Raw genomic sequence first — 24,976 nt, 5'->3', positions numbered from 1 at the left:
AGTTGTTTAAGTTGCTTCATTTCATGTGATAATACTTTCTATTTAATTCTATTAAACAGACATAATTTCTTGTTCAGTTACAAAGTTCCGCTGTTCAAGTCCTATAATTGCTGTGTCGAGAATGCCGACTAATTTCAAAATCGTAAAAAAACAACCTTATATTTAGCGTAGGTATAATGAAACACTCAATCGATTTCGAGGGCAGCTAAAGGTCCCTCCTCATCAGGAGAAAGAAATACATAGAAAGAAGAAAATAGGAATCACAGAAACAAGTGGTGCTTATCAGCACTGCACGTAGTTATAACTAGATTTTTTAATCAGAGCTGCACTGGCCGCCTACTTTTACTGAGCCAGGCTGTCTGATCAAGCATAAAGAAATATTAGCGAAGTTAAAATAAGGAGCGAGGGGCAAATGCACATTACGCTCAAAATCTTAACTTCAAATAATGGAAAGCAACCACTGAACGGATTTTTATACCCTCTGGTAGTACCAAGTGCGAGGAGGTAACGCCATCTATCGGCAAAAATAATTGAATTAAGACAGTAGAATTTGAAAGGCATTAGGAAGGACTGGATTGGACTTCAAATCATTAACTAAACTTTCTAAATCTTTGTGAATGTGAAAAGCCTCAAGAAAATCCAATTCGCCTATGGAAGAAGCCTTTTGGATGATTTTTGCAGACCCAAAATCAAAATTATGGTTAAAAGTCCAGCTATGATACGCTATTGAAGACTTGTTAATTTCCCCTTTTTTGACATAAGATTCATGTTCCTTGATACGAAACTTCAACGCTCTTTTTGTTTGGCCAATATATCTTAAACCACACTGACATGATATACTATAAATTCCCCAAGAATTCAAGACAGAAACGCAATCTTTTAGAATCGAAGGGTGAATTTTATTAATAGGGGAGAAACCGACTTGAAAATTGAATTTCTGGAGAATCTGTGCAATTTTATAACTAACAGAAGGATAAAATGGAAGCACTACAAGGTCATTGATATTATTTCTAACAGTGGAATGTCTTCTTTGATGGGAATCTGAAAATGTTTTGATGGCTTTATCAATAATCACAGGAGAAAATCCACGGTCAATCGCAACTGCTCTCAAATAATTAAGTTCATTGGTAAGCAAAGATTCAGAGGAACAAACTTTTAGCGCGCGGAAAACATAATAGTAAAAAGAAGCCATTTTTTGCTTAACAGGGTGGCATGACTTGGCATGGGGTGGTAAACAAACTGCAAAGGGTTTACGGTACACAGTGGTGCTAAAATCGGTTTCATTGCGGATTATAAGAATATCGAGGAAGGGGAGGGAATTGTTGGATTCAATTTCAAGAGTGAATTGGATGGCTGGATCAATTGAATTCATAATAGATAGAATCTCGGAAAAATCCTCTTTATAACCGTCAAAAAGTGCGAAAGTGTCGTGAACATACCGAATCCAAAGACGAAAAGATAATTTATCAAATAATTTCATCTCAAAATAGTGCATATAAATGTCAGCAAGTACCGGACTGAGAGGATTACCCATAGCTAATCCTTCAACTTGACGAAAATATGCATTTTGGAAAACAAAGTGGGTTTGACTTAGAGAAACTTTAGTAAGCGAAACCAACTCATTAATTTCAGTATGTGTGAAGTGAAATTCCCGAAGCCTAGTTTCAAGACAATTTAGTGCTCCTTCGACCGGAACATTAGTAAACAATGATTTGACATCAAATGAAACCATAATGGAACGAAGTGGGGAAATTTTAAAGTTTATCAATGACTTCAACAGAATTTTTTACAGTGTGAATATTGTTATCAAGTAGAGGAGAAAATCTGGAAACTAAATATTTGGCCAAAGGATATGAAGCAGTACCTATGTTGGAAACAATTGGTCGAAAAGGAATACCGGTTTTGTGGACTTTTGGAAGAGCATAAAGTCTAGCGCAATTAGAAACCGATTTTAGCACCACTGTGTACCGTAAACCCTTTGCAGTTTGTTTACCACCCCATGCCAAGTCATGCCACCCTGTTAAGCAAAAAATGGCTTCTTTTTACTATTATGTTTTCCGCGCGCTAAAAGTTTGTTCCTCTGAATCTTTGCTTACCAATGAACTTAATTATTTGAGAGCAGTTGCGATTGACCATGGATTTTCTCCCGTGATTATTGATAAAGCCATCAAAACATTTTCAGATTCCCATCAAAGAAGACATTCCACTGTTAGAAATAATATCAATGACCTTGTAGTGCTTCCATTTTATCCTTCTGTTAGTTATAAAATTGCACAGATTCTCCAGAAATTCAATTTTCAAGTCGGTTTCTCCCCTATTAATAAAATTCACCCTTCGATTCTAAAAGATTGCGTTTCTGTCTTGAATTCTTGGGGAATTTATAGTATGTCATGTCAGTGTGGTTTAAGATATATTGGCCAAACAAAAAGAGCGTTGAAGTTTCGTATCAAGGAACATGAATCTTATGTCAAAAAAGGGGTAATTAACAAGTCTTCAATAGCGTATCATAGCTGGACTTTTAACCATAATTTTGATTTTGGGTCTGCAAAAATCATCCAAAAGGCTTCTTCCATAGGCGAATTGGATTTTCTTGAGGCTTTTCACATTCACAAAGATTTAGAAAGTTTAGTTAATGATTTGAAGTCCAATCCAGTCCTTCCTAATGCCTTTCAAATTCTACTGTCTTAATTCAATTATTTTTGCCAATAGATGGCGTTACCTCCTCGCACTTGGTACTACCAGAGGGTATAAAAATCCGTTCAGTGGTTGCTTTCCATTATTTGAAGTTCAGATTTTGAGCGTAATGTGCATTTGCCCCTCGCTCCCTATTTTAACTTTGCTAATATTTCTTTATGCTTGATCAGACAGCCTGGCTCAGTAAAAGTAGGCGGCCAGTGCAACTCTGATTAAAAAATCTGGTTATAACCACGTGCAGTGCTGATAAGCACCACGTGTTTCTGTGATTCCTATTTTCTTCTTTCTATGTATTTCTTTCTCCTGATGAGGAGGGACCTTTAGCTGCCCTCGAAATCGATTGAGTGTTTCATTATACCTACGCTAAATATAAGGTTGTTTTTTACGATTTTGATTGTCACATTAGCGTGTTTCTCTTCTAGTCTAGCCGACTAATTTGTCAATCGAAATGTTTTCGTTTTCAATAACCTCTCTGTCACTTTCTTCACTATGGGAAGCGAATTATAATGACGAGGAACTTGATTTAAATCATATCAAAGACGGTGCACATCCAGATGAAATACTACATTCAGTAAGGAATTATAAGCCAAATAAAATAAAAACATCTGCCCTGAAGATAAGCATAGTGCTGACAGATCAACTTCCAATTCATTACACGCCGCCGTGTTTCTGCCCCCCCCCTGCCGCAGAGCAGAGTGAAATTGATAAACAGATTTCGGATTTCAAAACATACTTTCGCTTTGTAGATCTTTTACATATTAGTAAATAAATATCGGAAATTCTATTTGACATAATCGAAAGTTCAAGCTAACTTTTATAAAATTGCTCTAACAGTCTGCAAAAAATAATTAGCCGGATCCAATTTGAAGATTAAGGAACAACGCAATCTGCAACATTAACTGAATTAGATAATTTTAGCTTAGTTTATACTGTCTGTTATACATTAAAAGCGCATGCGTAAACGTATTATGCGCTTGCACACACGAATATTCGCAGCCGTAAAGGTCTTACGCTCAGGCGTAAACGCCTATGCGCATGCGTCAAAGCAGAAAGTTTGTAGCTTTGAGGTCCGGATTATTGATCATTCCGAATTATGGGTGTCCAAATTGATGCTAAAGCAAAGTTTAAAGTTTAAAGAAATTAAACATTTAGCAGTAGTAGCAATAAAAGCTCCCTGAGATATGTTGTGCAGACATTGAAGACAATAAAAGATTTTGAACTTAACCAATTTATTAACAATATAATAAAGAATAAAAGCACAGAAAATAAATGTCAACAATATTAGAGTCTTAGTAAAAATATAATATAACCATCATTCATCAAATATTTTTACCTGGTCTCCAAAAACACTGGCATTCTATACAAACAAAAATGTCCTAAACAGTAATTATGCGGCCTAAAAATAAAGCTGGCTACACATTTAATAAGTCCATAATCAATGGTCAAGAAAAACACCTGAAAATTTAAATGAAGTTCTTGAAAGCACTTAAAACAGGTCTAACCCCGTTTGCACAAGGAGTCGCCGCTCACGTATTTTTAATTGCCGCCTTTATTGAAGAACATGGATGCCGCCCACGGCAGTCACTCACATGGTAGCCTCTGGAACCGAAGAACTTTAATCTGGAACCATCATCTCGCAAACCGGAATCAAGGCATTTTATTCATCGGACTGAATGCATCCTTTTGAAGGGGCTGGAAACCGCTCACTCACGTGCCGGGAAAGCAGGAACTAGAAGGGTTGAGCCAGAGCGACGCGAGATACTTATAGCAGAAGTAGGAATGACGTCATCTCACGGCAACTAATCAGCTATCGGCACGAATCGGCTTTTCAGATGACATAACATCATGTTTCGTTTTTGCATCTCAATTAGGTTGAAACAGTCCGTTCTCAATGCAAACAGTGGCAGCAAGAAAAAGAAGTAGAAGTAACTACTATATTACATTAAAATAAGGACTAAGCTAAATAAACATTTCAAGGAGGAGAGATGATGCAGTAAAAGGTTTAAAAATAAGCTATATTTTCCAAGAAATGCCCCCCACATCATCATCTCCTACCTGAAATAAAAACCGAATGCCAGTATCTTTACAAAATTCAAAATAAGAACAAATAAATATCACAATTTCATTCCGAAATTTTTAAGAAAATTTTTCTTTGGGAAAATCTTATCCCATTATTCAAAAAAATTTTACCGTAGCAAGAAAGTCCAACATGTTACATTAACAATATAAAGACATGTATAATCACACACTCAATACATTTACCCAGGGCCCTGGTCACTCATACAACATTCTACACTATACAATTTTACATTTACCTAATATCCATCATAATATGACTTATAACATATTAGTTTCAAATTAACAAAACTCGTAATTTAAATACACGCAAAAACAAATTTCATAGGAAAATTGTTCCACAAAATCTTATCAGGTTATGCTTAGTCAGCGGTTTTGTCGTGGGATCAGCCAGATTATCATTACTTGGGACATATTTTAAATCAAAAATTTCCCTGTTCAATAGATCACGAATGAAAAATAGTTTCACATCTATATGTTTTGTCCTCGAGTTTTCAATGGGTGATTTTGTAAAACATATAGCAGCCATGTTATCAGCAAACAATATTGGCCTCGAAACATAGTTACTTGCAATTTTAAACTGAATGCATTCATCCAAAATGTTTTTAAACCAAACTAATTCTTTTGCTGATTCAGTCATGGAGATAAATTCAGCCTCCATAGTAGATAAACTCACTCCCCTTTCTTTAAATGTACGCCAAGATATAGGTGATTCTCCCAACAAAGCTATTTGTCCACCAATAGACACCATATCATCCCTGCTTGAAGCAAAATCCGAATCTGAATATATATTGAGCTTCAGTTCCTTGCATACCAGTTTGAGTTTGTGCTGTCTGGTATTGGAAACGTACCCTAACAGTTTAAGTAATCCTTCCCAGTGAAACTTACCAGGATTGCTTTGGAACTGAGAAAATATATTAACAGCATAAGCTATATCCGGATGAGTACGATTGCAAAGAAACGAGAGACATCCCAAAACATTTCTATAAGGATAATTCATCATTTCAGTTGTTTCTTCTTGTGTACTGGGACTTTGAGACTTTCAGTATTTCACACCTTTAACTATTGGAAGGGAAGTAATTTGTATTTTAAAAGACTTAAATCGATCAACTATGTCTTCTATATATAATTGCTGATGAATTAAAACACTGTTGTTCTCATATTCAAACTCCACACCCAGAAGCTTTCTTGTTTTACCTAAAATTTTCAAATCAAAATGTGAACACACGACTTTTAATATCCTTTTGGCCTGTACTTCACTTTTCCCAAACACAACTATATCATCAACATAAACCAAAAGAATGACAAAATCTTTAAAACGATAGACACAATTACACCACTCAAACTTGATAAACCCTAGGTTACATAGTGTTCTATCCAACTCATAGTACCATAATCGCCCACTCTGATGCAAACCATACAAGGCTCTATCTAAGCGACACACAAAAGTTTCTTTATCTCGCTCCACAAAACCCTGAGGTTGGGACATGAAAATTTCCTCTGATAAAGGAGCGTAGAGATAGGCACATTTCGCATCACATTGTATATTTGCCCATCCAAGGTATGCAACTAAAAGGGAGAAAAAGAGCCTTATTACTGAAAAATTGACTACAGGAGAGTAGGTTTCATCATAGGTATCGTATTTAATTTGCCGATAACCCTGAGCCACTAAACGAGCCTTAAAACGAACAATGTTTCCAAATTCGTTACGTTTAATGTTGAAAATCCACCTGCAACCTAGTGGAGTCTTGTCTTTAGGAAGTGGAACAAGATGCCATACCTTATGCTTTCGCATGTTGGCCATTTCCTCTTCCATTGCCTCTATCCATTTAAGCTTTTCTGCAGATTTCATTGCCTGGTTATAAGTGTTTGGAATTGAAACATCTAGTCAGCTATCTCGGGTATACGACGTTGAAGGAGTACCAGTTGGGTCGATTTCACCACGATAAGTATTGCTTCCCTTGAAATCAAACAAAACAAGGTAGGATCATACTTAATATTATGTTCAGTGCAATACCTTTCTACATCATTTGGTGATCGTAGTCTTTGATTAGACCCCCTCTCAAAATAATACACATCCGTACGAGTGCCGTCTGGCCTTGGAACAGATTTACGAAGCCAAGTTACTTGTCTCAATGTAGATTGAGTGTCAGTGCCAATTGTAGAAGAAGGTACATTGGTATCGGTTCTTTCCTCTATTTCAGGAAAATAGCCAACTGGAGTGTCAGTAGATTGGAACTCTACCCTTTCTTCAGATTCCAAATCAGGTAGGATGCCCAGTGCAGCTCCACTGCCACTTTTCTGCATTCCAATCGACTCTTTAAAAGTAGCATTTAGGGTTTCTACTACCTTTTGCTCATTTTCCAACCAAATCTTGTACCCTTTTGTTCTTACACTGTACCCAATCAATCGGCCCTTTGTTGCCTTTGGATCAAGTTTAGAATTTCTTTTAGCCTTTGGAATTCCTACATAGGCAATCGTTCCAAATGCCTTAAGATGACGTACTGATGGTTTCCGCTTAGTGTATAATTCGAATGGGGTTCTGTCTTGTCCCTTATGACAAATTCTATTAGATGAATATGCAAAATACATTACTGCATCTGACCAAAATTCGGAACTCATTCCACTATCGTGTAAGATTGCACGTACATTATTGAGAGCTGTCTGATTAAATCTCTCACAAACTCCATTCTGTTCTGGAGTGTAGACATCTGTAAATTCGTGCTTTACACCATTTTTATTACAATATGACCTGAATTGATCATTATCATATTCTCGCCCATTGTCAGTCCTAAAGTATTTCAATTTAAGGTTCAAAGATCTTTCCGCGCATGCTATATGCCTTTCAAATACTTCAAACACCTGACTTTTCTCCACAATGGGGTACACTACCACGTAACGAGAATATTCGTCAATAAAGGAAATGAAATAATGTTCACCATTCCTACCTGGAATGTTAATAGGTCCCCATACATCAGAGAAAACCCTTTCAAGCGGTCTCTTTACTTGAATACCTTCTAAAGGTCTATAGGAGATTCGTCTTTGCTTATTGATTTGGCAATGTTCACAAAACAAATTAGGTGAGTGCTTTAACACAGGAAGACCTCGAACTGAATGTCTCTTACTAGTCCTGACAATAGTATCATAATTTATATGACCAAACCGACCATGCTATAATTCACTATTATTATGCCTCAAATTTTACAGATTTGCCCCCCTTTTTGATTATTTTCGGGAACACATGATAGTTACTTCCTATCAACTTAGCCTTGTACAAAGTTGAATTCTCATCATCAGTAACTTTAATTTGCCCATTTTTACCATAAAATCTTGCTCCATTGATATCCACCCTAGGTCCAGATATTAAATTTCGTCTCAGTTCAGGTGAATATAACACATCTTTAAGCAAAATAACCGTATCCCCAAATTTCATTTTAACAGTACCCTTCCCATGAATTGGAAAAGTTACCCCATCAATAGCTACTAGCATATTCTCATTTTTCACAGGAGAAAAAGTATCAAACAATTCACGATTTTTACAAAAATGATGAGATGCAGCCGTATCAAAAATCCAACTATCATCATTTTCTTCCACATTGTTAACATTGGCTTGAGCTATAAAATGGGACTGTGCATGGAAATTATTTTTACTTTTACTCAACTTGGGTTTATTCGTACACTTAGAAGATGTTTTATTACTACTAGATACAGCTGAGGAAACAGAAGAAGCAGGTGAGGGTGATCTGGAAAAGTTACCTCTCATTCTACAGTATTTTTGAATATGACCTGGACGGCCACATTTATAACACTTGAGCCCTTTAATCTGCTTAAATTTGGGTTCACAGTGAGTACTTTGAACTTCTATAGTCTTACAGGAGTTTTCCCTATCTATCTCTCTTAAATTAAGACGCGTTTCCTCTGCTAGAATTTCAAGTTCAACATTTTTAAAAATGAACTTTTCATCTGGCCACCTCAAAATATTCTGAACTACTTGATCAAATTTATCTGGAAGGAACCTAAGAAACTGGAAACATATATATACGTCTCTTACAGCCTGATTAATATCAGCTAACTGTTCAGTTATGCGTTTTAATCTAGAAGAAAAGAAACTAATACTTTCATTTGGTTTAATTTTACAATTTAAGAACTCTGAAAACAGGAACATATGTCTTGACCGATAATCCGGCTGGAAGTATTTGGCAAGCGTATTTCATGCCACTACCGGGTCATCAATTTCACATATCAGGTTTCTATATTCAGGGCTTACATTCATATAAATTAACGATAATGCCAATCGACTTCTATTTTGATAGTCGGCAATAATTTCTTTTGTAATACCCTTAACATCATCCAAATCAGGACATTTTTCAATACCTTTGACGAAAAGCCATGCATTTTTTTCATTCAAGACAAACTTCATATCTTTGGACCATGTAAAATAATTACATGCATCAAGTTTAGCAATATTATGCATGACACTAACAGTAGCCATATTTGAATTTTAACAAAAACCGCCCTCCATTCTCTTAAGTCCTAAATTAACTTTAAACTTCAAAAGTCTGCACTAAAAATAACTCAGGAGCTGGTGGCCCATAACCAGAATGATGCTAAAGCAAAGTTTAAAGTTTAAAGAAATTAAACATTTAGCAGTAGTAGCAATAAAAGCTCCCCGAGATATGTTGTGCAGACATTGAAGACAATAAAAGATTTTGAACTTAACCAATTTATTAACATACTACATAAATTTCCAGTTAACTATGAAGTGATTTTGCTTGCTAAAGTTGCTGATGTTTCTGCTCTAGGAAATGCAGCTTTTTCTGATATAAGGTACTTTTTGAACAGATTTCCTGTGTTACTCCATTTAGTCATGAAAGACGATGATATTGTGTTGCCACTGATATATTGCAGACACAGTTTTGCAGTTTACAATTAGAAGACTTGGATGATGTTATAAAATCAGTTAGGATTGATACCCAGTGGAGTTTAATTGGAAAATTGAAAGGTGTTGATGGAATTTTTAAATATAGTGAGCTGTCTAGAATTATGTTGGCCATCTTGACAGTTCTCCATAGTAATACAGAGTGTGAGAGGATTTTCAGCCTTGTTGTGAAAACGAGGACTAAATTTAGATCTAATATTAGTGATGACACATTAGAAAAACTTTTATTAGCAAAAGCAGGCCTATGTGGCAATTGCTATGAACAAAATTATGAAGTTTCTTTCTTAACGAAAACAAAATCTGCCACTGTTTATAACATTTGTATGAAAATTGATTAAAGTGTCTTTTTTTTTTTTTTTTTTTTTTTTGTTTGTTTGTTTGTTTGGTTTTTCTTAAACGATGCAAGTAATGAAAAGGTTTTTTATGTGTAAGGTATTTTTGTGTTGCTTGCATTTAAGAATTAGTAAATATTTAAAGTTAATTCATTATTAAAAACTATATTTTTATCATTTAAAAAGTCTTTTTAACATTGTGAAAAATCTCCTGATTTCTTAAAAAAATCTGATTTTTGAGTGTCATAGGTTGACAAGTATGTCTTCTATAAAATTTGACAAATTGTGACAAAGTAGATGTGATAATACATAGGTACCTGCAAGTTTGAGTTTTATGTTTATTCATTATTTGATGACACCTCTAGCAAAGATGGCAATACTTGAGCAGAAAACTTGAAGATTTAAAAGTAAATCACCAAGAGAAAATAACAATTTTCTGTTGTATAAACAGTGTGAAACCACTGGTTATTTGTGTAAAGGAAAGCATACTGCATGACTATAAATGTTTTGCAAAGAATGTGAAATGCTTCAGAGAAGATTTCCTGCCTAGTCCTGAAAATTCTGTTACGGAAGTCGGCGGTGAAATAGCAATGGCAATGAGGATGGTGATGTGGACTCTTTTATAGAAATGTCTACATGTGCATGTGTAACATTTACAGCTGTTGTAGGCTTAAAAGCTGTTGTACGCATGGGCAAAAGCCAGCTCTTTTAATTTGTTTATCCAGCCCATTATGAAATTTATTCAATAATATTTTCATCTCTTTCCTACCTGATTTCATATGCAAACTACCGAAATCAACAGCATGTGTGCACATATATATGCATGGCTATATTAGCTCTGAACCTATGCTGAAAATGCTAGATATGTTAGAAAGCATGTGCATCCATCAAAGAATATCCTTCTATTATTTTTTGCAGCTTTAATTTAGAAATTAAACAATGATATATGAATATTGTTGAGATAAACTGATCAGAAAAGGAAGCTTAACGAAAGAACATTTCACCTCTAATATTTTAAAAATGAAACAGTATACATGTAAATCATTTGATGAAGCTACAAATTGCTAGTAACCCAACATACTCCTTGTCTGTAATAAAATACCTGAAGTTAATCTTTACCTGAAGTATGGAAAGTAATTACCATGGGACATTTCTGCTCAACTCGAGCTTCATTGTACACCTAGGGAAATCTTTTGCTAATTAAATATGCCAACTGCAGCAAACAATTGCCAAATATTTACACGCATTAAAGAAATTGGGCATTTGCAAAAGGCTACTGTGTATGGATAATTTGAAAAATGGGAAGAAAAGCTGCAGTTCGATTGTCATTAGATTGATGCAAAATATTGTAGCTTTGTGTGTATCTCAGTAAGAGCTGTAGTAACAAAGTTGTGGAACTGAAGGAGTGTGTGGTGTGCTTTGAGCTATAGAACTTTAAATTTTGTATGTGTGTACTTGAGTTTGCCGAACTCTAATGAACTGCATATTTTTCTTGGGTAAGTTTTAAGAATTAATTATAGGCATTGAAATGAGTCAGCACAAAAGAGGAAAATTCGATTTGGAATGCCAAAATTTTAATAATGCATGAGTAGCAGTATAGTATTTATTTATAAATATAAATAATAAAGAACTTTGTTTAGTTTACCAAGAGATAATTACTGTATTCACAGAATACAATTTAAAGAGGCATTTTTAATCAAAAATTTGAAATGTAAATCAGTTACATCAAAGAAATTTCAAAATACTACAGGGAATTAAAAAATAAATAAATAAATAAAAAATAAAACTTGCAAGAGAAACAAAACAAAATATCTTCATAAAACTAAACAATATAAAAAAGCAGCCATAAAAACCTAGTTATGTTATTGCACATAATGTTGTTAAGTTGTGTAAATCATTTGTGGAAGCAGAGTTTCTCAAGGAAGGCTTGGTAAAAGTTTTGAAAACACGTGCCCTGAGAATAAACAAATATTTGAATATGTAAGCCTTATGGAAATAACAGTAGTATAGTGGATAGAACATATTTTACAGAATTTATTTGATCAGTTAAGAACAAAAATATTTTTTTTTTGTTGTTGTTTTCCTGCTTGATTCCTGTAATGTAACTGACACAAACCAATTATTAATATTTATTCATGGCATAGACAGGAATTTTGAAATTGGCAAGGAACTGGGTACCATACATTCAACGAAAGATATGACTACCGGAGAAGATTTTCTATGGCTGTTGAGGAGTATCTTATTAGATTTCAGTTAACTTGAAACAAAGGTGTAAGCATAACCACAGATGGCTGTCCTAGTTTAACAGGAAAAAATGTGGGCTTATTAAAAAGAATCAGTGATACATTAAAAGAGATGCAGCCACAACGGGAAGTAATTTTTCTGATATGCCTCTTTCATCAAGAAGTGCTTTGTAAAAATTTTTAAGACTAGGTCATGTCATTAATTGTATAATGAAAGTAGTGAATTTATCGCGGAGCACTATAAATAGTATTTGTTTTTAATGAATTTCTGTAAACTGCATGATTTCAATGTTAATCCATGTCATATGATTCTTGCATAACTACTGATGCAGATGATTTTTCAAATTGAAATTTAAACAAACAATCAAATTGAAGTGAAAACCAATTTTTACTGAACTATCAATTTAAATACGCGGCATTTTCTCTCCTTCGCTAATAGCATCTTCTAGCTGCTGCTTTCTTCAAATGTAATTTAAAATTCTCTATGGTGTGAATGTAATTCTTCCAGAGCAGGTGCTTACTGTGAAACTTTATCTGTGTTAACTAAAAAATATTTGCCAGTGGCAGTAACAAGAAATGTTACATTTGGCTGGGACTGCAATTATGTCTTTGCACATCTACATGCTACTAGCATCCAAATAATTGCATGTGTAGATGTACCCATAAATGTAATGGAAGTAGATATTGCAGTTTCTTACAAAGTTACACTTCAGATATTTACAAATTGAATTTACATAAAATTCGGGTCATATAAATGTTTATGGAAAGCAATATGTACCTTGAGTGGTTATTGTAAATCATTATATATATCAATCACTATTACTACAAATAATGCTTTTGTCAAAATTAAAATGTATTATTTTTGTAATTTTTATTGTAAACTCTTAATAAGGCAGAAAGTGTTAAAGAACAGCTGTTATTTAATTAGCAAGTTCATAAAATATGTGTTCATGAAACTTAACTATATATTAGTTATGCAGTCAATCTAGAAAGGTATACAAATAAAAAAAAAATAATTTATAGTGTATTGATACAAATTTTTAGCATTTTCAAGTGAATTTAAATTTATATTTATGTTTGTATTTTCTTCAAGATTAAGTTAATTGATTTGAAATGTATTTATAAATCTTGTTTATTTATAGTTTAGCATTGAAAATGAAACATGTGCAGTATTTGTTGTATCCACCTCAGGTGATGGTGATCCTCCGCACACAGCAGTCAAATTTTTTAGACGTCTAAGCAGGACTTCATTAAGCCGAAATTATTTAGAAAAGCTAAATTTTACATTGTTAGGTAAGTTTATATCTTTGATGTAATAAATTCGATTTCTATTCCCTAACTAAAAATTTCATATCCTTTACCATAAATTCATCACCATATTATATCCATAAACAGCGAGATTCAGCTTCTTTTAATTCCCCTCCCCATTTGAAAGAGGCTTGTTGCATTTCAAAAATGACACATTTAGAGTCAGACTTCCCTAATTAGAGGGGAAAATTGTCTGTACATGTGTACTGATTTAAATATAGTTAAAGTGTTGCACACAACATTGGTACCACTACTAGGGGAGAAAAATGTGTATTTTATGTGATAATTGAATGAAGTCTTTCACATGTTTTAAAGGCAATCAATTTTAATTTACAACTTCATTTATCTGTCACTTGTTTTTATACACTTATGTAATGAATTTATTTTTCTTTTCTTCTTAATAGATTGTAAAATTCATTGTACAAAATTCTTGATTCATTGTAAAAAAAATTAAATGAATGTGGAGAATAATTCTAGTATGCTGTATTAAATATTGACATTGATTGATATCTTAGCACCCTGCATTATTCAGTAGCTTGTAGGTCCCTGTGTGTGTACAGTATTAATACATTGTAACTGGTTAGTTGAAGAGTATTATTTAGGAAAAGAAAATGATAAAAAAAAAGGTAGGAATGATAGATATATTTCCAACAAAAGTAACCGTTAAGCATCAAAGCACACTGCAGTGCGCTAAAGCATCGATTAATTATCATTTTGTCCTTATCCTTGAAAAGTCTATTAAATACTTCAATAAGGATGTGGTAGACAGTGAAATTTCAGTAAGTATAAAATATATCATGACAGGTTTCCTGAGCTTCTGTAGATATTTTAAAATTTCTGACTTTATTTTTTTTCTTCTTTTTTTTTCAGTGTCTACTGAAAGACAAACAAATCTTGAAATATTATGGATACGTTTATTAAAAATTTTTCTGAGCATCATGTAAATTCCAAACCGAAGATATTTTTTCATAGATTAACTTTTTTCTCCTCTAAAGAGAGTGCTTCATCAATTAAAAGTGTATTTCACAAAAGTATATCTGGCAAAGCTGTCTACTTATAATACAGATTAATACTGTAGAACAACATATGCTCAAAACTGCTTTGCTGAAAATGCAGTATGATCTGGTATAACTGTATTTAAAACAAAACAAATAGTTTGTGTTGAAATATGTTCAAATTCTATTGTTTCTTGCAATAAACAAAGAACAGAAGATGAATTTTTGTATGTGATGGTGATCTCTGCCATATATAACTCTACTAACTAGTCATTTCCTTTGAGTTTCAAAAATTAACTAAGAAAACTTTGATTGAAATAACCTCTTAGTAAATTTGTGTAATTAAACTTTCTAAGGACTCCTATAATTTCTTTGTGATTTTTGAAGTTACTTTTTTTTAAAAAAATCATAACTAGTGATTAAATTTTTTAGCACTTTGGGATTCCAAATACTACACACTTTTAAATTTTTTAGCACTTGGAGATTCCAACTACTACAGATTTTGTCTTTTCGGCCGTTTATTAGAACTTAGATTAAAAGAGTTATCTGCTCAATCTTTTTATCCTATGGGCTTTGGAGATGATGCTTATGGGTAAGCACTTTTTCTAAAATTTTAGTTTGATTTGTAGTAGTACTGTATATATATTAAATGGGGAATGGGAATATGCAATATATTTATATTTAGTGCCAAGTGTTGCAGTGAATACTTTTATGTGCAAAAGATATCTTTGTAATGCAAAATGCTCTTTCTTTTATTAATGAACAGATATCATTTATTAGTCTGATTTGTTTCCTGAAAGGATATATCAGTAGCAAAATGATTGATAATTAATGGTATTTTCTCACAAGGTCATGTAGTGTCCATCTGTCTGATTGAATATTAAGAATTTTAAATTATAGATAAATCTACAACACTTTAAAATGATTAGTGTCCATTCATAAACAAGAATCAAAGTTTTTATTAGAGAATATTTTTCTCAAGATCAGTAATAAAATTTATAAAAAGCAGGTAAGCACTAAAAACCCGTAGAAAGCTTTCTTTCTAGGAAAATATGTAGAAAAGGAAATAAAATTTGTTATAACATGTTCATTGTTTTAAAAAATTTAAGTTATTTCAATAAAGTGTAATTTGTTTCAAAAAATTAATTTATTCCTAAAGCTTAATAGCTTAAAAATAGCCTTAATGATTTTTGTAGCTTATCAAGGTATTATTGTTTTCAGTTAATAATGGTAAAATTTTGTAACTTAAAAAAGAACTGTTGCATGCTGTCAATTTGCAATCCATACCTTATTTCCTTATCTTCAGTGTTTTAAACTATTAGATAAAACTGCATCACTTAACAGTTAAAATGTAATGTTAAAGAAAAAGTGCTAGAATTTTTTTCAATTGTTTTTGAGTTGCATTTAAATTTTATTAAATAGTAAAGATTGCTTTATGAGTTGGCAATAGTACTTTTAGGTAAGAAGAAAAATGAAATGCTTCTATAATATTTTTAATTTTTGTAATATTTTTCATATATTTATGCATAATTTAACAGTAAATTCTTATTTGATCTATTAGATTTCAAACTAGAAAGGACTTGCATTAAATAGTATTTACTCCTAAGCCCAAAACACCCTCTCTGCAAACAGCATGCCATCTCTAGACTAGAGGGACTAGATTAGTCCCCTAATAATTTAGGTAATAACACTTTCAAATAAATTATCTAATATTCAAAAACATTAAAAGGAATATTATTTTACCTCATCTGAGAACACATGCTATTTGGAAATTTTCAAAGTAATTTTGAAGCAAAATTAGTTTAACTTCCAGTGCTACAGTTTAGTTAGTGTTCTTGAAAGTGATATTGTGATATGTGAAAGAATTCAAGGTAAAATATGTTGACTCAGTAATTCTAAGTTTAAAATTTGAAGAGGGAAATGGTAAAACAATTGAATCCTCACAAAAAGGACCATTGCAAAGCATGTGCAAAAAAGTTAGGTAGCATCTTTTTGGCAAGGTGCTGCTCAAATGTATATATCACATTCCTGATCTTATGCCTACCACAACCTATGAGATATTTTCAAAGCAATTATAATCACAAACGGCAGATCTAGTCCATATGTAATTATTTTTGTACATGCATGAAATATTTTACCTGTTATTCCAGAGAGAAATCTGATACAATTTCAAAATGATTCATAATATGCAAATTGAAAAATAATCTGTTTTGCTGACCTTATACTCTTTGTGAGATAGAAATATTTTAAACCAGTTATTTATATTTTATGGCATAATCACTTTGATTTCCACTTTTCATCTGATCTTCAAAAATTCATCTGAGCATCTGAGTTGTAAACATCAGTAATCATATTCAAAATACTGTAAATCCTGTCATGGTTAACCATTTCTGAAAGTAAGCAGTATTTCTGAAAACAATAAGCATTGCCACTTAATTTTATTTTTCTAAGACAAGTATCTCCAGTGGGAGCCAATTTCTCTTAATCATTTGTAGTTTGATTTTTATAAGTTTTGTAATGTGTTTAGACTATTTTGGACATAGTTTGCAGTATTTAACAAAATTATTGATGATCTTCTTAGTAAAACATAAATTTTATTTTTAGTTTACAGAGAATAAATTGAATACAATCTTTTAGTTACAAATGTTTCATACATCTACTAGCTGGCAAAACCTTTAGCATAACAATTTGTAAACATTTCTGACATTGCTCAGCAATGGTTACACGGAACAAATGTAACGTTGCCACTCTAATAACAAGGATAATAAATATAATGATTTGTTAAATAATAAAATATTACAACCTCTTCCCCTTCCAGGGTTCGTTCGGTTCTTAAGAGTCCTTAAAAGTCCTTAAGCTTATTGGAATCGATTTTTGGTCATTAAAAGTCTTTAATTTTGGCCAAAATCGGGGGAAGGTCCTTAATCATGTGAAATTTCTGTCCGTTCTTACGACTGCCATTTTGAGTGGGAATTAGCAGTTTGGAGGTATATTTTTGGTGATTCACAAATAAATAATGTTATTTGAATGGGTTATGGTTTGTTCCTATTTCTAATATAAATGGTGGGATATTCGAGTTTCTGAGTAAGAAGTGAAAACATGTATTTCGAAATTATTTCACTTTTTCTAATGAAGAGCTCTTAACAACTTTTTGCTTCTGCGGATGTCAATTTTTTAATTGAATGGCTCTAAATTTGGCGACTTAGCAACATTTTCGCTATTTTTAAGATCGGTTTCTATAGAAAATTTTAAATTCCAAGATCTGGGAGTTTTCGACGATTTTTTTTAAGCATTCTAACATTGATAAATATCATTAAAATAATGGTAATATATTGAAATTATATTTAAAAAATAACATATTAATTAAAAATATCTCTTTTTAATTTTTTCATGATAAGAGTTTTCTCATGTAATTGTCTCAGAGTATTCAGAATTTTTAGAATATGCACCAGTTTCTCTATAAAATGAATTTCATTTTCTTCGTCTGATTTTTTTTTTTTCAAAATATTCATGGCTTTTTGCTGTTACAAAATTGGTAGGGGAAATTTTTCTTCAGGACATTAGACACTGCAACTTGAAGAAGGATGCAACTTGGAAAGTTAAGAAGGTTTAGTTTGGTTTATTTAATTATGGCAAAGCACACTAAGGCTATCTGCCTAAGGGGAGGGATGCCTTTGTGGAGGACTTTCTAAGGGAAACTGCCTCGTATACACGTTACACATGGGGAAGACCACCAACGTTTAGAAGGATTTGAAGGCAAAATTTATAGACCCCCGATTCCAGAAGATTTTAGAAAAATGTGACAAAATGAAAAATGTCTCTGTGGTATTAACATGTAATGGATGTATCTACAGAAAGTTTGCAATGAATTTGGAGAAATATCTGGGAGAACAATGAAAACATAATATTTGAATGTTTTACTTCTGATACTAGAATCATTTTCTTAACATGCTTATCTTCCCTTTATTTTCTTTACTTTTCACTAGACACAAGTATGGAAAATACTAAAAATGCTTCTAATCTTATCACATGGACAGGCATTATAGAAAGAAATTTTTTGATTAATAAAGAAATTGAAAACTGGCTGTTTAAAAGATTCATATGTCTTAATGTATCATACACAGGTCTGATGCTAGGCATTTTCCCACCTGGTGCAATCACAGGGAATATTAAACTTATCTATGTAGATCCTAAATTTTGCCGACTAGTGCCCTTCTAAATTCTGCTTCCATTGCCTGCTCTAAATTCTGAAAGTTTTGCCATTTGTACATTTTGTTGCTCGGTGTGTCACTAAATTAAAAAAAAATTGTGCTACACCAGCTCTGTAACCAGCCCTTACCATATATATTTCATATTTCTTCTGAATGTTCATATTACTAAAGAAATAAAATTAGCAGCTTTTTCTATGCATTCTAAATGCATTTATTTTTTTTAGAATGACAGATATCTTAATTTAAATTAAAAAATTCTAAAATGAAAAGGAAGTGTGTTGAAGAAAGAAACCGAATACATTCAGAGAAAGAAGATTATTCTTCAAATGTATTGTTACGTTATTTTCTTCATTCATGTTCATATGGGGTTCGTAGATTAGGAGTGTATAAATACAACACTTGATGAAGTATTAAAACACACTTTATTGGCCAGTAATTTCAGGACAGCTCCAAAGTCACTTTTTACAGTCATCGAAGATCTACTATAAATACTCTGGAACAATTAGCGACACAGCCTTCAGGCTCTCATGGTGAAGACAGCTTCATGGCAAAGCACTAGAGTACAGCTCCTGACTCTCCTCTGTCTTTCTCGAAATTCCACGTACTCTTGACACGCTACAACTTGCGATGCACTCGACGACACACAGAGCACATCTCCCAACTCTTTGGTTCAGTGATTCCCGGAGCTCAACACACTCTCTCGACAATGCACTAACGGCAATACACTAAGTGACTCTTTCGATGCACTTGACCCACTCAGCACTCGCTGGCCGGCTGTTAACTCGATCGTCTCCACATGGACTAACTAGTTGAGACACACTCTGACTCTCCGAACAAAAGCTTTTGGCTTTTGTTAGAGAATATTCTGGGCTAAACCAGTAGGAATTCGATCCAGAAGGTTCTCCATCCGTTTATAGCATATCGCCAATTTTATCGCGAAATGGACAATTTCTCGCCAAATGTTGCAATCTTGCCTTCCTTTGCCATTTTCTGGCAACCCTAAACCTGCTTTGCGGGGAAGCTATCTTTCCGCGCCTGTACATTTCGTAACACAATATACGGGTATTATTATGTAAATTACCCAGTTGTTTATAATTTCAAAGCCTTTACTATAATTTCCCGTTTCTGTTTCCTCCCCAGAATGCAGATCACTTAAGCAGTTTTTAAACTGAAGTTTTTGGTATGTAAGACAGAATGTGTTTTTAATCTCCGCTTGCTCGCTGCATTAGTTCATACCAGCTCTGATAATTTGTAACTTTTTGTCTTTGCATTATTGCTGTTGACATTTGAATTTGTTATGACGATAGAGTTATTGAGCCAATTTAAATTTAAATTAAATTGTACAGTCTTTGTTCACTAGCTCACATTTTTGTGTTTGAATTTGATTGTTCTTGTTTAATTACATCACCACAAACTGCAATTGAATTGGTTAGCATAAGAACATGTCTTTAAGTTCTTTTTAAATAAGAGGCTTATTTAAACATTTGTCTGACTTTGTAGTTACTTTGAGACATAGCAATAACTTGATTCACATCTGTCGGAAGTTTTAGGGCTATTTAACTTTTACCAGATCAAGTAAACTCTCTTAGGTACATTGTGCAGAGGTTGACAAGTTAGGAGATAAAGCACACAGAAACTAGTGAGAACATTGGTTTGCATATTGAGAGAAATTTCTAATTCTTAGTAAAGAGGCTTAAAGAGAAGGAAATCGATATAAATTAGAAAAAATGTCTGGCCAGGCTTCAAATTAAAAAGATGCATAAATATTTTGTTGAGTGTTGTTGCTACAAAACATAAAACATAAATGTTTTGTAGCTTTTAATGTCTAATTATCCTAATATCGTTTAAGAGTCAATGACATAAATTTCATGTAGTTTAAAGTGTGAAATTTTATTAGATTGGGATTTTAATAGGGACTTTTAACAATATTGTTAAAAAATAAGTAAAATTGAATAGTGGTCATGTAAATCCATAATGACTAAGGTTAACTAACTACCTAATTTTATTTATACCTAACTGCTTACCCTTAAAAATTATAGTTATTAATTATTATTAAATATTAAAATAGTTATTGCCTTTCGTTATTCCTTAGCATGGTACAAGGTAAAATACAAAAATGTAAAAATTCATGTAAAACTTATTCTTTGTATCTAGTGAGACATAAAATAATACAAAGCAACTTAGTGTCACCTCTGGGGCTTTAGTGGCTTATTGGAACCTTAAAGTATATTAACTGGATTACAACCCGTGGAACTCTATATGGAGCTGCGACACTCACTGCAACAGACAGAGCCCAACTAACGTTCAAAACTAGCTAACCGTGCCCATATCAGGCCTTTCAGTTTTGTTCTGATCAGCAGGTCTCTCTCTAGGCAAGAAGCAGCAGTGACAACATCCAGTCTTTTGTTATAAATCATTCTGATTATGATTTTACTTCTCATTTTAACCTATGACGCTTGACATAAAATCTACCTACTATTTACTAAACCTCTAGATTGAGCAAGTAATGAGACATTAAAAAAATCAACATGAAACTAACTATTAATCAAATGTAAATAAAATGTCACTTATGTTCTTTCAAATATGCCGAAGTATTGTTAAGTGTAAAATATTTAATGCTGTTTGATAAATTTCATAAAGTATATTTTATGCTCAAACTTCTTAATAATTATGTTATGTTTAATAATAATGCATCCTACTTACAGATCTATTTTATTTTTTGGATGGTATTACAAAAGTTAAGTTCAGGCATAGATAATATTTTTAATTGAATTCGCTCATAGGTCCTTAATTTTTTTCATTAATGGTCCTTAAAAGTACTTAATTTCCATGTGCAGAAATGTGTACGAATCCTACCTTCCGGATAAACTTTAAATTATATTTTTATAAATTAAAGTTTACGAATTTTTTTCCCTAAACAACAGAATATCAACACAGTACATAATTGAAATACTACATATAACATAATAATATACAGTAAGGAAGAGAGGAAAGAACACAATTTTTTTTTTTTAATCTATATAGGGAAACAAGTTCTTTAATCAGGCCAGGGAGTACGACTTAATGTGTCTACATTTTTATGGTTTTTACCACTTCGATGAATGTCCATTGTAGGGTTGTAATACTAGTGCCCATCTCTTAAGTCGTGGATTTAGACTCACATTATTTTTGATCCAAACTAGGGGATTATGATCGGTCGTGATGAGGAATTTAGTATTCCCGTCTAAATAACATTGCAGTTTCTTTACAGTGAATATTATGGTGGCACATTCCTCAGTTTCTGTAAACTTCTTATTGAGGTATAATACTTGATGTTCATTGTCTCGTTCATCTTTCTGAGCTAAAATGACACCCGTACCTGAGTCTGAAGGATCAGTTTGCAAAGTAAGCTCCTTATTGAAATCAGGTGCGTGTAGTTAAAGGCTTTTGTGGCAGTTTTACTTCTTCAACAACTCGCTCCTGTCTGTTTAGTTTCTTTAAAAACTTCTCCTTGATTTGCATCTCAACTCCAGAACATGGCAATTCATCTAGAATTTTTAACTGAGAATCATTTATTTTTGTCAGTTCTTTCTTGTCAGATAGTTTTTGCTCCTTGCGAGATGAACTTTTGTTCTTATCTGTTACTTGCATTCTCATTGAATGGGGCAATTTTGAGTATCCTTTATCATGTTTGTGCCTCTTTGCTAAGTTTTTTGATGCGTGCTTAGATTCTGAACATATTTTTAATTTCTTAGCTTTACCAGCACCTTCATGACTTCTTTTATCAGAAGTTCTTTGATCTGCTGTTAACAAACTGTCAAACACATCTTTGCTTTTTGGAGAAGAAGGAACTGGAGAACTGTAGGAGAATAGTCACACACACTGTCCATAAAAAAAAAAAAAAAAATCATCAGGTGAATAAGATGAATCGACTTCCTTATCAATAACTTCCGTTTTCTCATCAGGAAATGAACGTTTAGATTGTGTGTCAGATTTCTGTGAAACATTCGCAGAAGCTTGACCTTTCGGAGGGTGCGTATTGATTAAATTACCCTGAGTTTTAGCAGTAGTATTTGTTTGGTTCTGTATCAAAGATGTGTAGTTCTGTATTTGATCCCTATATTTTTCAGGAATAACAATTAATTCCCTTTCATTTCCATTTTTATTTGTTTTCTTTTTTACCAACAACCTGTTTTCTTTTACTTTGGAATCATTTGTCTCGCTGGAATTTTCACTTTTAGCTTCGCTAAACAATGAGGATAGATCTCTGCTTTGATGCTGGGATTCAATTAATTCCTTAGAATTAACATTAATTACTTTCTTAATTTTCTTGTCTTCCTCATCAGCTTGCGGTAAAATATCTTCGTCAGTCTAAATAAATATCAGTTCTTCTAGTTTCTCCATTTCGGTTTCTCTACTTCAATCTTCATAAGGAGATCTTTTTACTTGAGATTGTGTCAAAATCGCATTTATTTTTTTCTAAATTTAAGAATTGTTTAGCTTTGAACAACTGAGCAGTTTTGTTACCCAATATGTATCTGCCAGGGTCATTTGTAACAACAGCTGCCTTTGTCTTTATATGACCAAGTCCACAATTAATTTAAATTTCTGCTAACGGTAGACACACTAAATGGTCATGTAAAAGATATTGTACCTATACATGTTCTCCAGTTACTTTCGAGAAATAACATTGACAGTGGCTCCTGTGTCTCGAAGAATAGGCATTGCATACCCATTAAACTAAACTGTTAATTGTATATGTCTCTACCAAATCATCATTCGAAGATATGCAATTTACCTTTTCATTCGGTTTTATGCAAGGGCACTGAGGCTTAAAATGTTCATATGACCCTCACTCGAAACAACGTGGTTGATATCTTAAATTTCCTTGGTTCTTGTTTTGAAACTGATTTTTTCAGTGATCTTTCTTGTATTTTGAATCATGCCGTTTATCAGAATGCTTAAAGAGGTGGATGCTCTATTTTCTTCACAAAATTATCAGAATGAGGTTTAAATGATTTTTGTTAGTTATCTCAGTCTGATTGGCAGAAAATTTTGGTTTTATTGTTTTTCTCACATCTTCAAAATCTTCAATTTTCTTAACCATCTCAGTGGGTAAAATGATGGTAGTCCATTCATCCATAAAATGTTCTTTGAAATCAGGAGAAACGCTTTTTAATTTGATCAACCAGCATGAGATCTTTTAGCTGTTCAAAAGTTTTAATGTTTAATCTATTAAGCCATCCTTCTAAATAATTCTTTAATTTATAGTAGAAATCATACCACGTACTTTGAGTAGATTTTTGGTGTTTATTAAATAGTTGTCTAAATTTTTCTGCATTTAATTTAAATCATTGTAACAGTAAAGTTTTTATATATTCATACTTTTTCACATCCTCTTCTGGTTGTCCAGCAATAAGCTGAACAATGTCAGGAGGCAGCAATGAAATAAGTTGTCACTTGATTTTCAGCAGGCATATTCATAATTTTAGCTTGACACTCAAATAACACCAGAAATAAACTTATTCCATCTTCTTTAGGGTTGAAACGTGGCATGACATCGTGAATTCTGATTTTTTTTAAAGGTTGCTCAGGCAACTGTGTAGTTTCTACAGGCTGTGCTCTTGCAGCCATTGCTTCCAGTTGAAGTTTCTGTAGCTCAAAAGCTCTAATTCCCTCCTCTCTTTCGTGCTGTTTTTCTCTTTCACGTTCTTCCTTTCTTTCTCTTTTGCGTTCTTCTTTTCTTCCTTTTTCTTCTCTTTCATTTTCTTCTTTTCTTTCTCTTTCTTCTCTTTCGCATTCTTCCTTTCTTTCTTCTCTAATTGCAGCTAGTAGTTCTCGAGTAAACTCCTCATCATAACCGAGACTTTCAGTAATCAATTTACGCAGCTGAGCAATATTAAATTCAGGTCTGACGGTTAAACATAACTCTTCTGCCAGTACTTTTAAATCCTGTTTTTTACTCCTAGCTAAGAATGACATGTTGAACAAGTTACCTTTAATAGGCCTTCTTTTAAAATTGAATCTAAAAAGTCATACTTGTATTAAAAATGTATAATTTAAGCGAGACTTAATTTGCCAAATATGAAATTCACTTTAACCAACTGGTGAGAATTATTTAAACAACTTTGCCAGTTTGGCACAAAATAAAATAATACTACGTTGGGTTGAGGTTTTAATTCACTATTCTCAATCATCA

General features: G+C 32.8%; 1 protein-coding gene across 8 annotated transcripts in view; it reads left to right on the top strand.

Moving 5' to 3' along the window:
- LOC118182340 (methionine synthase reductase-like) overlaps positions 1–24,976 on the top strand; it is a 128,025-nt gene that overhangs the window by 22,169 nt on the left and 80,880 nt on the right. For 7 of the 8 annotated variants that reach the window (XM_085809924.1, XM_085809928.1, XM_085809923.1 and 4 more), the window contains 2 exons: positions 13,427–13,577; positions 15,062–15,179. In XM_085809924.1, coding sequence (XP_085666050.1) covers positions 13,427–13,577; positions 15,062–15,179 — 269 coding nt within the window. The remainder of the gene's footprint in view (positions 1–13,426; positions 13,578–15,061; positions 15,180–24,976) is intronic. The other variant, XM_085809929.1, reaches the window with a different exon arrangement.

The sequence above is a fragment of the Stegodyphus dumicola genome, chromosome X2, assembly GCF_044657685.1.
Source record: "Stegodyphus dumicola isolate Sdum_Otavi_A_Nest chromosome X2, ASM4465768v1".
Taxonomy (NCBI): Eukaryota; Metazoa; Arthropoda; class Arachnida; order Araneae; family Eresidae; genus Stegodyphus; species Stegodyphus dumicola.
Note: the sequence above shows the minus strand (reverse complement) of the source record. Positions and strands in the feature narration are given on the sequence as shown.